The sequence below is a fragment of the Haliaeetus albicilla genome, chromosome 2 (genome assembly GCF_947461875.1).
Source record: "Haliaeetus albicilla chromosome 2, bHalAlb1.1, whole genome shotgun sequence".
Lineage (NCBI taxonomy): Eukaryota > Metazoa > Chordata > Aves > Accipitriformes > Accipitridae > Haliaeetus > Haliaeetus albicilla.
In genome coordinates this window covers 59850945-59864941 of record NC_091484.1, presented here as the reverse complement: position 1 = coordinate 59864941, position 13997 = coordinate 59850945, and the positions used below count along the sequence as shown (strand labels likewise).

The following is a 13997-nucleotide window of genomic DNA, read 5'->3' as shown; positions in this document are numbered from 1 at the left end:
TTTTGCTCTTGTCCTTGTAAGTGTATTGCATTGAGTAGAAGGATATTTTCCTTCTCTTTTCTAACTAATGTACAGCCTAAAAATAATTAACAAACCAGAAAAGTAAGAAGAAATTTTTTAATTATATGTATTTATTTTGACCGCCCCACCTGTTTTCCACAGGCAGAGAAAAACTAGAATAAAAAAGAGTGATTACTACTGTAGCAGCAAAAATAGCAGTGCCTGAGAATCTTTTAATTTATTAAAAAAAAAAAAAGTACAACTATTGTATACAATATTTCAGTATTACATTTTAATATCATTTGCTGATGAACAAGAAATATATCCTTGCTTGGATAAGCTGAAGATGAAATATTCATTTTGTTTCCTGGTTATTGGTTATTTATAATTTATGTTGTGAGGAAAAAGCAGCAATCATGGATGAGTACTGCCACTTGCCTAATGGCTGTGGTTCAGGAAAGACCTATTAAATGAATAAATTACAACTTCCTGCTCTGAAAGTTCAGTGGAAACAATTCTGTGTGGTATTGAATTTCTAACATGTAGTCTTTTCATAAATAAAATATTTTCTTACAAGTAAAATGTGTTTCGATTATGCTGCCACCAAGTACCAGCTTATTATACTATGGTCTGCAGAGCTAAACTTCTCCTTTACCTTAGAGGATAATTGTAGCAAGCTGTATGGACTGATTCTCCCCACCCTCTGCCAAATTAAAAATTCAGTGGTAGAGTTCTGTACATTCAGTGAATATCTCCTCAAGTTTTTCTCCTGTAGTTTGTTATGTATTTTCCTGACAAAAGCTTACCAAGAGTCTTGAGAGTTGTGACTCTGAATTTGAGATTTTTGATTGACTCTAAATCTCGAAATTGGATCTCTTGTGCAAAAATCTACCTGTAACTCTCTGGCTATTGTGAATATAATGTATAAAGTTTTATCTTCACAGAAACAATACAAGAAAGACCTGGAAACTGAAATTAAAGGGAAGGGCATGCAAGTTGGTCCAGACACTCCTGAGATAAGAAGAGCCAAGAAAGCTTCTGAAATTGCAAGCATGGTCAGTACTGTAGCTGGTGCAAGCTTTCCGTCTGACAGAATGCAACAAATTAATTGACAGTTCCAGGAGGTGACCAATCCAGGCAGAAGCAATGCCACAAATTTCACCAAATACCTAATCCGTTGAGCTGCATAGTCTAAAAGTTGCATAATCAGCATTCGGGGGAAAGTTAAGATTTCCCAGAACTTTGACTTTTCCATCATCTTTTGCAGGTTGCACTTGTTCCTCATGAACCACGCCTGGCCTGGGCTGTGTTCCGTAGCTGCGGGCCTACTGCTTTTAGGTCTGAATAGCTCTGCTTGTTTAGTTAGGGCCAAATGATAAACAGAGTTAGAGAGATGCTAAAGGGTTATGACCCCAGTCTTGCAAGGCGCAGCTGAGGGAGAAAGTCTCACCTACATGTGTCTGTGATTGTGGCTGCCAAAGCTGCAAAGACAGGTAGATGTGAAAGGCTACATCAGGTTTGAAGTAAGCAGTCTATTAAAAGAATTTTTTAACTGGTCAGCAGCTACAGCATAGGTGTCTTGTAGGTAGGTCCTACACAGGTAATGCTGTTGAATCAAAAGTTATTTGGTGTTTTAAGAATGCCGTTCAGTGGAATCACACAGATTAAAGGAGGAACAATGTAAGAATTTGGCTGTCAGACATGTATTTCCATTGCTATTCTTTTCAGAAAGAATACAAGAAAGACTTGGAGAAGGAAATTAAAGGAAAAGGAATGGGAGTGGGCACGGATACTCCTGATATACAACGAGCCAAAAAAGCTTCTGAAATTGTAAGCCAGGTGAGTACATAATGAGTCTCTTAAGATTACTTTGGAAGTAAAACACAATGAGATGTTAAAAACATAAAATGTTCTCAGACATACTTGGGCTAAAAGGAATAAGCAGTGCACAATAAAAACATTAAATTAAAGAAATTGAAGAATTTATTTTAAAACCTCACCAGTGCTATAAGAATAACTTTGAAGACAGCATGTACAAATAACTGTAGAATTAGTTATGGTTTTTTTTTTTTCCTTCTTTTTTCTTCAGAAAGAATATAAAAAGGATCTGGAGACTGAAATTATAGGAAAAGGGATGCAAGTTGGCCCATATATTCCTGAAATACAGCGGGTCAAAAGGGCTTCAGAAATAGCAAGCCAGGTAGGCACAGTTCAAAGGCTGAATGTTTTAATTATGTGTAACAATGAGTGCTTGACATACATTGCTCAAAATACTATTTCTGTAGCTCTGTAGAGGCTTTCACACCTGTATTAAATTAATTTACATGTAGTAAAAAGTCTTACTGCCTGATTCTTATTTGTATTCGGGTGTGCCATGCCATGTAAATTGAAATGAATTGCTTACATCCACTTGTAGGTCTTTTTACATTACCGAATGAGAAGGTTATATATATCCTGACAGTGAAGGGAAATAGTACAAAGTATATGAGAATATATTACATATATATATATATATAAAAAATATATTTTCTGTGTGGGACACAGTGTCAGATGTCCCACACAGACAATGATAACAATAGCATGGAGGAGAGAGGTTGAAATAAATACTGTACAAGGATGTTGAGGCTTATCCGCAATAAGCATCTTCTGTTGCATTTGGATATTCTGAGCTCAAGAAAGCAGGAAATAGACATTTTAAAATTATTTTTTCAGAAAATGTACAAAGATGAAGCAGAGAAGATGCTCTGTAACTATTCTGCTGTCCCAGACACTCCAGAGATGGAGAGGATAAAAAGTACTCAGAAAAACATCAGTTCAGTGAGTAATAGTGCTTCTCTCTTTGCTTGCAACTTCTCATATATTTTTCACTTTAAATAGGCTCTCTTGTGCTGTGGCATGAAATAGGGAACTTATGAGTAAATGTCCTTTAAACCATTTGCATAATTTTCCTGGCAAAAGCTGTATCACTCATTTCTTTCAGTAAAAAAAATACCCAGCTTTTCTAGGTGTGACACTTATTTTGAATTGCTAAACCACTTATACCACCTTGCCAAGCCACAGTTATTTTTAAATGAAGTTGTTTTTTCTTTTTCCATCAAGCCCCAGGAAGTACTTTATTTAAAAGGACAAAAAAATCTAAGGCTTGTTACTGTGCATATAAGATTTTTCATCTGTTTCCTATCATATGTACAGAACATCAAGATTCAAGTATAAAATTAGAACAGATCATGTTTCATAAACATATATGTCTAATGATTTTAGGTTATAACTGTATACTGGATATATTTTTTAATTTTATGCTTGATTTAAGTTTCAGTTTATCCCTAAATGTAAGTTATGAGCTTAGATTTCTAAAATTGCCCAGTTTGGGATGCATTCAGTTCCATTTCCTTTTTGGGCCCATTAATTCTGCTGTTTGTAATTCTGGCTTTGCTTGTAATAGAGAAGAGGAGGAGTAAATATAGCCTCCGGAACCAAAGGCTGTCCAGTTAGTGTCTGTTTTTTATGGCAGACTAAGTAATACTAATAAAGGCAGTGATTTGAGAGAAAGGAATATAAGTTACTGAAATATTTTAGTATTATCTGACACAGATGTTGTTCTTTAACTTAGAGATATTCTCAGCTTCTCCAGCTCTGCAGAAGTACAAGGTCAATTAGTTTCTCTCAGAGGTGTTTACCTCCAGCTATCCCGTATCACTGCAGATTCACTGGGGGAGTAAGAGCCTGTGGGGAGAGAAGAAAAGTCTCTGAGGCTGCTCTAGGCAGTGGTCTCTCCTGTAACTGCCAGCCTTTACCTGCTCCTTTTCTTCCTTCAGATGAGAGCAGTTGAAAGTTACATCCTTCTAATAGGAGCTGTTGACATGCTCACTGGCCCCAATTTTTGTTTCTTATAGTCTGTGGCCTCTTAGTTTTGAATGGCGCTCTGCTGCACGGTGGGACAGTGATTAGCACTGTATCTTATGTCACTGGCATCCTAACGTGCTACACCGAAACTCCATGTAACAGAGGGGATCCAAGCTAGCCTCTACTAATGTGCTTTCCTCCCTGCTCCAGTCTTTGATAGCTTTTGATGAAGTCCTCAGATAGGTCAGTGGGTCCGGCAGTGCAGACTCACTAACAGTTAGATACCAGGAATATAATAACCTTCCACTTCTTAATTAAGCCTTGACAAGCCTCTGACACATCTGAACCCCTTGCAGCCCTGTAGGCCAGTCTGAACTTTCAGTGCCAAGGCTGACAAATATTCTCTTTGCTAGTGTACTGGATAATATGAAATTAAGGTATTTTGTCGTTGAGGTGATTTGTATTTGCTTTATTTTGTGATCCTTTTTCTGTTTCTGAACTGGATCCTCCAACTGTAGGAAAGCAGTTTATAGCTGTGATTGAATGAGCATTTTTTTTCTTTCTCTGTTTTAATCGTTCAGCATTCTGTGCAATTTAGATTATAAAGGTAAGTTACTTTTTACTAAGTTGAGATATAGCTGGGAGCAGCCCCAATATAAAACAATTAATGACCCCTAATAGGCTTTTGATTTTTGGATTTTGTCTCAAGTATTTTCCTGCCTTAAGGGACAAAAGAAGTGACTAGCTCTGCAGATAAGATCAGTGCTGCTTCTAGCTCACTAGCTCATTTGGCAGATGATTTACAATAGGATATTTATTGCACAGTCATCTCTTTCATAGAAAAATTCCCAGCTCCAACATTTTTTACCACTCCCTCCTTAGTGGAGGAGAAAAGTATATTTTAGTTCAGTCCACTATGTAAATCTTTCTACCTTGTACTGACATGCTGGTGCAGAAGAATTTTCAAGTTCTTACTCTTAAACTGTCTCTGTTCTTACGTGGTAAAACAAAGTTCTAAATTGTTAAAGGTTTTCTGAATATATAAAAAATGAGTTGTGGACGTAAATAATTCATTCTCCTCTAGAATATTTGGCAGTAGTAGTCACCCTAGGTTACAGAGGGCTTCAAGGAAGTAGGAGAAATGCATCAAGAATGATGTTTTATTGTTTAAGGTTTATTGATAGGAAAAAAAAAGTTAAATAAATCTTGGTTTAAGAAAGGCAGAAATACTAAATGGTAAAGATTTATTTTACGAACTCCAGGATCAGACTTTTTTTTACACTACTAGCCTGGAAATACTTACTGGAATGGCAACAGCTGTGACACCAAATACTGAAATTCAAATAAAACTTCTTAAAGAGTTTTGCATCGTGAACTGGTGCTCCATGGTTATTTAAATTATAGCCACATTTGGAATTTGTGGAACAGTTATTTACTGTCTCTTTCAGTAACTTTGAATGATTGATTCTACTGATGCGCTTTGTGTTTTATCCTTTACTGAAACAATTGAAATAGAGAGGAGAATTATATAAACAGCATGTGTATCTTTTAAGAACTGAGCTTTGTTTTTAGATGCAGCCCTCAGCTTTCTGGCTTGAACCCAGAAGTAAAAAATCATGTGACTTGAATTGTAGCTCTGACTGTTCTGGTTATTTTATCATGAATATGTCAATTTTCTAGTTCGTTAAATTAGAAATAATAATATCTAATCATTTCTCAGAGTATTTTAAGATCTGAAGAGTAAAAAAACCTATTCAAATCTTGCATGTACATGCACGTTCAATTACATTGAAATAAATGAGATTACTCAAGCACAAAGTTGCGTTTGTAAACATTTATAGATTATGATCTGAATTTTAATATTATTTCCAAAGTTAAAACTATCATTACAAATACTTACAAATGTTTGAGGTCAGTCTAAAGGATGATAATAGATTATCTGAGTTACAGTTGAAAACAAACAGAATGTTATTATAGTTACTGATAATTGGTCTGATTTATGAAAAATTCAAGTATTTGCTTTCTTAGCAAGATTTATAGTCAGACCAATTTGGAACTTGGAAAATTGCCCAGCCCTTTTATGAGAACTTGTACTTGCATTGCTAACAGTCTCATAATTACTTTTTCTTTTGGGGAAATGAAGGTGTTTTATAAGAAGGAAGTAGGAGCTGGCACAGCTGTAAAAGAGACTCCAGAGATTGAAAGAGTAAAGAAAAATCAACAGAATATTAGTTCAGTAAGTGTTATTAACATTAATTATTCTTATGTGAGTAAATGGTGGTTAAATTTTTTTTCCATGTTGTTTACTAAAAATTCTATGTTGTGATATCACACATCTCATTCAAATACGACCTCACTGGATTTTGGATATAGAGCTCCATTCTAGTAGAGTTAGAGCTCCACTCTACTGTAGTTCTTCTGTGTCCAAAGGTAGAGCTTAAAATTGAAGCATCATGAAAAATAGGAGAAACTTTTAACTAAATATTTGAGGAAAAAGTTTTGTCTTTCAAGAATGAGAAACATGAAGTGTATTTCCTAGTATGAGAAACTGAACAGCAGTTGTAATTTGCAATTTAGAAAGATATCATATCACAAAAAAGAAAAACTGTAAAGTTCCTGTAAAGTCTGCATATATTACATAAGGGTTGGTACAGTTTGCACTTCAAGAAGAGGAAAACTATGTCCAGACTTGAGCTGTGTGAAAAGGTGGAGGGTTTGTGCCTCTTTATGTGCTGATGACAAGTTGATCTGTGGATCTGATGAGAGACTGGTTCTGACCTGATGTTGTTTATCTATGGATGCCTAATGTCTTTGGCACTTTAGTGGGCAACTAAAAATAAAATATCAAAATGAGAGTTTATTACAAGTAGAACATCCTTTTCTGATAAATACATGGTAAAACTTGGAAAAAAGTGGAAAAGTGACTGCCAAGCAAGAAAACACTTGTAGCTGCATTGTTCACTTGTTTGGAATTTTTGGTGTGGAGTCCTCTGGGGCCATTTTTATGTTTGTCACATGATTTTTCTCATGATTAGAAACTTTTTTTAAAAATAAAATTGAAAGTAATGCATAGACATGACACTAGATTGTGTTTAAATATTAGTTGAAATCCAAATTAGGGACTCTGGACACCTATTCCACTAGAATTTCCTTGTTTACCGGGTAGTGTTAAATACTGCATTTCCTAATTTGAAGATTCAGTGCAAGCTATCATGTGTTCTAAATCCTGAAATAGTGTTTCTGGTTGGAAAGCTGTAGGTCTTCTTGATTTAAGGGTGGGGTTTTTTCATTGTTGTGTTTGTTTTTTCCCCCCCATCCTGTGCAATTATGTTGTTTTTGTTTTTTTTTTTTTAGCCAGATTTGTACTGGTGTTCTAGAAACAAAAACTTAATCTCTGTTACCTACTTGATTTCCAGTTGCCACAGACATTTATTTTGAGAGTAGTCACACACACACACGCGCGTGTACACACACACACAGAGGCTTATTAGGAGTAGTCTAATGCTTTTTCTCAATACCTTTCAAAATGAAATGGAAAAATAGCGTACAGTGCTCTTGCTATTTTAGAAATCCTAAACAGTGGTGAAGAGGGGAAAATGAAAGGTGGATCAGTATGCTAGTAAACACACTTGAACAAAAGTGTATAAAGAGAAACACAAAATGCATTAGTGGTTTAGCAGTGTGATGTAAGTAGCATGGCCTTTACCTTGCTAGTCTGTGTGTAGAGTTAATATTTTACAAAAGGTATTTTATTACATGCAGTGTATTTGAGATTACTTAAGTCTTGTATAATATTTATTAAAAGTGTAGAATGCCAAATTTAAAGGCAATGTGCGAGAAAGTTTTAAATTATATGTCAGTAAAACGGAAATTATATTGTGCAGTAAGAGTGAAATTATATTGTGTAATTTACAGGAGTCCCAGAGGGAGGGGTAAATTACACCAATTTTGACTCCATTAGATTTAAACATTTTACACATATCTTTGAATTTAGCCAGAAGGACTTAGGACAGCTTTAAAATTGTTTGCTGAGCTAAATGATACTATGGAATGTGAAGCGCATCTGCAGTGTAAAAAAACCCAGAACACCAAACCAAAATAACACTCACTGTACAACCAAACCATGCAAAAAAGTCCATTGCATCATGTTCTGAAAGTGATCAGATTCTTCCAGATGACTTATATTGGAGGCAAAGATCAGAACGGTCTGTTTTCAAATCCTAAAAACAAGGTGGTGACAGCCAAGGGGGGTGAGCTCATCTCACCTGTTGTGGTGATTAGTTTTGAAGCAGCAGCCTCTTAAATAGTTGGAGTCAAGATCTCACAGAACTTTAAAAGCAAACATCAGACCCATGGACTGTAACTGAATCTGAACCAAGAAGCTACAAATAACTAAGAATTTTTTAAAAACTTGTTTATATTGAAGGACAGGCAGGGCTGGACACAGCACCCGGAAGAAGTCTTTTGGGGGAAGATTGTAGTTGTGTTTTTATTTGTGTGAAATCCATGAGGAAACCCCTGTGATATGTCAGTCAACACCACAGAGCTGGGGTCTGATTAAAACTCAAGCAATGGACATTTTGAAGCATTTTAAGGATTGGTAGCACTGCCAATTCTTAAGCTTACCTAATAGTCTCTGTTAAAAGACCCCCTTTTCCAGTGGCTTAGTACTTCTGCCAGTCCTAAACTGTCTGAACTGAAATTTTCCATTCCTGCTCTGTGTTTTGGGCTGGTTTGGTTTTATTTATTTATTTATAAATTTCAGCCAAGGCAGCTTCCAAGTATGAGCTTAGAGAAAAACAAGTTGTTTTGTCTGTGTAAAAAAATTTGGCACTCTCCAGAAGTACCATGTCTTGGAGAAGAGAGTTGAAAATTATCTACTAAGTGACATTTGGTACAGTGGATTTGGAAAAAAAAGGCCAGGAGTGAGGAACTGAAAATGTGGAAGGACTTGGTCAAAGCAGACGGGCCCAGTGTGGGGAAAGACGGGCAGAGTGATGTGCTCCTGTGCATAGGTGCTTCCTTCCAGAAGAGCTGAAACAGAACCCAAGGTTGTTTAGACTCATCACTCCCTCACTGTCAATGTGTGTCTGAGGTACCCTTGGTCAAATATTTTCCCTTTCTTTAATGATGGTGTCCACGGAGGTAGCAAGCTACGGTTGTTCTCATGGGTTTGTGCAGTCAATCTAAACAAACCACAAGGGGCTTAAGATGAAGGCACACGAAGGAATGTACATTTCTAGTTTTTTAAATCATGAGAAATTGCCTCCTCAAGAGGTGCCTTTAGGGAGTATTAGTAAGGTCACTAAGTCAATACTCAAAAGCAAGAACCTGACTTCAAGTCCCTGTGTCTAGACCTGATGATCCATTGCCAAAGTGTATGATTTTATACTTTGCCACAGAGGCGGATCTGCTCTGGTTTTCCATTTTGCAAACTACAGTTCAATGGGAATTCTCATTGGATGCAGGTGCTGTATAATCCTATGGTTTTTAAAATTATGTAGCCAGATTAGCTGTTACTTGTCTGTGCTCTCTAGTAAAAATAGTACTCTTCCTTGTCACACTTCCCTTTTTCCTCATTTCACTGCAAAATTAGTGAATTAGTGTGTGTGAAAAACTCAGATGCTTTAGTGAGGAGCAACATAGAAAAGTTCCTGAAGAAATCAGTAATTCTGCAATCAAAGCAGGACCTTAGAGCAGTTAAAGAAAAAAAACCCACATCAGTCATGGTCTGCATGCAAACTACTCTCTAAGTAAGGGTCACTGATTATGTGTAATGAATGAGGCAGAATTCTCTTGAGAAAAACAGTTTTTGGTAATAGATAAAGAAGATTATAAAGCACTTAAACAGGAAGAGAGTGAAGTAGTATAAAATATATTAAAAGCTGTATATGGAGCATATTTGTACAAGGGGCAAAACTAAGGTTACATTTAAGTTAATTGTGTAATTTTCTGATTTTTGTGTCCTTGATTTTGCAGCCTTAAAATGTATTTAACAGAAGTTTTGTATGCCACATTAATATAAAACTGTATAAATTGATTCATTATGCTGTTCCCTTGTTCTTAAAGTACTTTTCCTTCCTTGAGTCTTGCTAATGAAAAATGTTTCCACCTATTATGTACCCCCCGCCCCCCAATTTTGAATGGTTTCGTGAATTTTGGTGTTTTATTACCATTGTAAAGAAAAAGAAAGCATGCCATATCACTGCACTGTGTCGTGGTTTAACCCCAGCCAGTACCTAAGCACCATGCAGCCGCTCACTCACTCCTCCCCCACACAGTGGGATGGGGGAGAGAATCAGGAAAAAAAAAGGTAAAACTCCTGGGTTGAGATAAGAACAGTTTAGTAGAACAGAAAGGAAGAAACTAATAATGATAACAACAATAATAAAATGACAATAATAATAATAAAAGGATTGGAATATACAAAACAAGTGATGCACAATGCAATTGCTCACCACCTGCTGACCTATGCCCAGTTAATTCCTGAGCCCCCCCCCCCAAGGCCAGCTCCCCCTAGTTTATATACCGGGCATGATGTCACATGGTATGGAATACCCCTTTGGCCAGTTTGGGTCAGCTGCCCTGGCTGTGTCCCCTCCCAACTTCTTGTGCCCCTCCAGCCTTCTTGCTGGCTGGGCATGAGAAGCTGGAAAATCCTTGACTTAGTCAAAATGCTACTTGGCAACAACTGAAAACATCAGTGTGTTATCAACTTTCTTCTCATATTGAACCCCAAAACATAACACTATACCAGCTACGAGAAAGAAAATTAATGCTATCCCAGCTGAAACTAGGACACACTGTAAAGGATGGCGTGGTCTACAAGTATTTTTAATTTATGGTGGCATAAGAGATTTGAAGCTGAATGTGCTGAATACTGGACAGGTATTTAGTAACAGACAGTAAGACACAGATAATGCACAGATTTGTCCAAGATGAGCCTTTTGGATAGCATATGGAAAACCAGAAAATATGATGCCTTTCTTTTTAGTACCACATCCACCTAACCTTACAATTCTTTCTCAATAAGTTGAATTCCAGTTTTGGTACCTATGCTGTATAATTGAAGAAATTCTAGTTTTGTGCATCTTTCAAATTATGGAGTCTACCATATCCAAACATACTGCTGTTTAGAAGAGATTAAATGTGGCAAAAGCAACAGTAAATATCTGACAGCATCTTCAAAGGCATCATACATCCAAACATCTGCATCGTCCCTGATGGGCCTGTGTGTGTTTTTAGAGAACTTGAATGAGACTTTGAAGTCATCCACCCTTTTAAGAAGGGTGAAGTGTTTGGTTTCTGAAATGGACTGATAGACTCCGTAGCAAGATAATAGCAAGACCAAGTCATTGCCAGAGTGATGCAGATCTCCAAGTAGTATATGCAGCATCCCAATTATCATGAAGATAGCCACAATCCCATGTGATGTATATTCCCACTGTAAGAGTTTTAGGATACTAGGCTTGCTACATGCACTCTCTGCTGCATTGTATCAAACAAGATGCATTGGAAACCCTAGCAGCCTGTTTCAGAAATTAAATATAACTGTTCCTTTTCAGGTCAATAGTGTTGGTAGGTGTGGTCTAGCTGTGCAGTATGTGTAAGGGAGAGATTACAAAATGTTTGTTGTGTTGTAGTGCATGTCTGTATCTACTTTAAATTGCTAATATTTTGTAATATTTATTGTGCAGATTAAATACAAGGAAGAAATTCAGCATGCAACAACTATTTCTGATCCACCTGAACTAAGGAGAGTTAAGGAAAACCAGAAGAATATTAGCAATGTGTGCCCCATTTTCATTGCTTGCACACTTCTCTCTGCTGTATTAAATACGTTTGTGCCTCAGTGAATACGCCTGTGTTGTTTGTGCTAGTTCTTGTTTGTCCACAAAGACTAATTTAATCAATTAATGGTAAAATAATAACTCCTTAGCCTTGCACTTTGATTAACATCAATGAGAGTGAAGTATTCCTGTTGAAATACCAATTGTCTGTGTCTGAAATAGAACTGCAAGAGGGTGAGTACTAAGTATCGTGTGGAAAGATGTGGGTGTTTATTAAGGAATGGTGTTTTCCATCCAAATGCAGTGTGCTCTTCAATGATGTCTAACACACTGTTGTATTTCTGTTACTTGGAAGCCTCGGTGTAATATCTTCTGCCCTGTCTGCTAGGTTCAGTACAAAGAACAGCTCTGCAAAGCTACGCCTGTGAGTGTCACCCCTGAGATTGAAAGAGTCAAGAGGAATCAAGAGAATGTCAGCATGGAAAGTTGCTCTCGTTTAATACTTTGTATGATTTTTGGGTGCAGAGGATGAGTACAAAGTTCTGCCTCCAGAAGCTGTGCCTTTTCGTTAGTTAGGTGTGGACTTAGTAATGGAATTACATGAAAACCTTCTTTTAGGAAGCAATTGTGAAAAGCCATTGCTTGGTTTGGGAAACGGCATGTGAAGCATCACATATTCGATTAAAGAAATGGCTGCAATGTTTTGAAATTTTACTCTCTGTCTTGGATATTTGCAGGAAATCTTGACAGATTTTTTTTTTAACAGACTACCCTTTTCCAGCTTTTTTTTTCTTTGCTTTGTAAAAAATTGGCTACAGTTCTACTCAAACTCCAGCTCTCTTACCTGTCTCTTTCTGGTTCCTCAGTAACCTTCCTATCAGAGTTTAGTATTTAATGGCTGACATAACCATTAGAAAGTCATACTTTTTGCAGGAGCACAGGGGAGAAGGTAAGGGTTTTTGGAACACACTGCTGCCTTCCTGCTTTGCTGAAGTTGTACCTTGTTAGTGAGTCTTTGGGAGACTAGCCATTCTCCTCACTGGCAACTGCTATCAGCAGCTGTATTTCCTGGGGCTACAAATAGTGTTTCCCTGGGGTGTTTTCTGCCATGTTCCTCAAATTATTTTAGAGTTACAATTTTCAAGAATACTGTCCCTCTAACTTAAGTGTATGCTATTTATTCCTGCATTTATGTTGCTATATTTAGCTCTCCTAAAATGCACGCTGTTCAAAGAAACCTGTTTTCCCAAGTGATTCAAACCTGTCTGGGTAGTTGTTCTACTCACATCATTGTTTACCTCTCACCAATTTTTGTGTTGTGCAAATTTCATTGGAAAGATTGAATTCTCTTTCGGGTCACTGGAATAGCTTTGGGTGAAGATTCTTCAACTTCAGACATTTCTAGAAACATTAAGTCTTGAATAATCATTTTATCCTTACAAATGTTAGTTTGCAAGTTTAATCCATTTGATAGCTTACTGTCATTTTTATAAAATCTTAATTTTTCAGTTGGAATATGTTGATATGGACAGACCAAAACTGTGTTGTGTGGGAAGACAATACCTTGAACAATATGTATGTTAATGCCACAATGCACTGTAAAATTAGAAGCATGATGTGTCAGTACAGTTATCCTTGTCACAAAACCAAGAGCTTACTGAAAAAAAAAAAGTTTGTGTGGAAACGTTTATTTTACATAAAACTATATGGATTGGCATAAATCATGCAAGAATCTCTAATTATTTACTAAATGTGTACCATATCTGACTTCCCAGTATTTGGGGACAGGGTTAACATTAGACTGATTGGTCTGTCAATGCCACATCCTATCCTTTATCCTCTTTAGATACTGATCCTTTAGTGTGCATTTGGTATATTCATCATTGCTACAAGTGTATTTTGTTAAAAAGTAATAGAGGGGATATTTCCACAGTACATTTAAATAAACACATGGTGAAATTTAGGCAGTTGGATTCAGTTGGAAGTTGTCTGATATATTGCACCCCCTGTGTTTAATCACCTTTGAATATATAGAATATAAAAGTTAGAACACGGATGGTATCCTTATGGAATCTCTATGTCTGGACAAATATACATTTACAGTGGGCATTGCTGAAATTCAGTTTTTTCATTTTCTCTGCTTGACTTTACTGCATTATTTGTGGCTTACCCCATTCCAAATATAAGATATCCCTCTATACTGCCAAAGACCTGTGTGGTGAATGTCAAGATGTTGTGTGCCTATGTGTGTATATATCCACACAAATGCATTAATAAGACAACTATACAGAAAAAATTCAAAGTTATGCTTCAAAAATCAAGTTTTATAACCTTTAATAAACTTAAAATGCATTTTAGCTTTTC

General features: G+C 36.5%; 1 protein-coding gene across 5 annotated transcripts in view; it reads left to right on the top strand.

Annotated features, from left to right (window-relative positions):
• The window catches only part of NEBL (nebulette), a 273670-nt gene that overhangs the window by 220463 nt on the left and 39210 nt on the right, over positions 1–13997 (top strand). For 2 of the 5 annotated variants that reach the window (XM_069776673.1, XM_069776637.1), the window contains 7 exons: positions 945–1055; positions 1729–1839; positions 2090–2200; positions 2713–2817; positions 5987–6079; positions 11541–11633; positions 12022–12115. The exons of 2 other annotated variants lie outside the window; for them this stretch is intronic. In XM_069776673.1, the coding sequence (XP_069632774.1) occupies positions 945–1055; positions 1729–1839; positions 2090–2200; positions 2713–2817; positions 5987–6079; positions 11541–11633; positions 12022–12115 (718 nt within the window). The remainder of the gene's footprint in view (positions 1–944; positions 1056–1728; positions 1840–2089; positions 2201–2712; positions 2818–5986; positions 6080–11540; positions 11634–12021; positions 12116–13997) is intronic. One more of the 5 variants, XM_069776645.1, reaches the window with a different exon arrangement.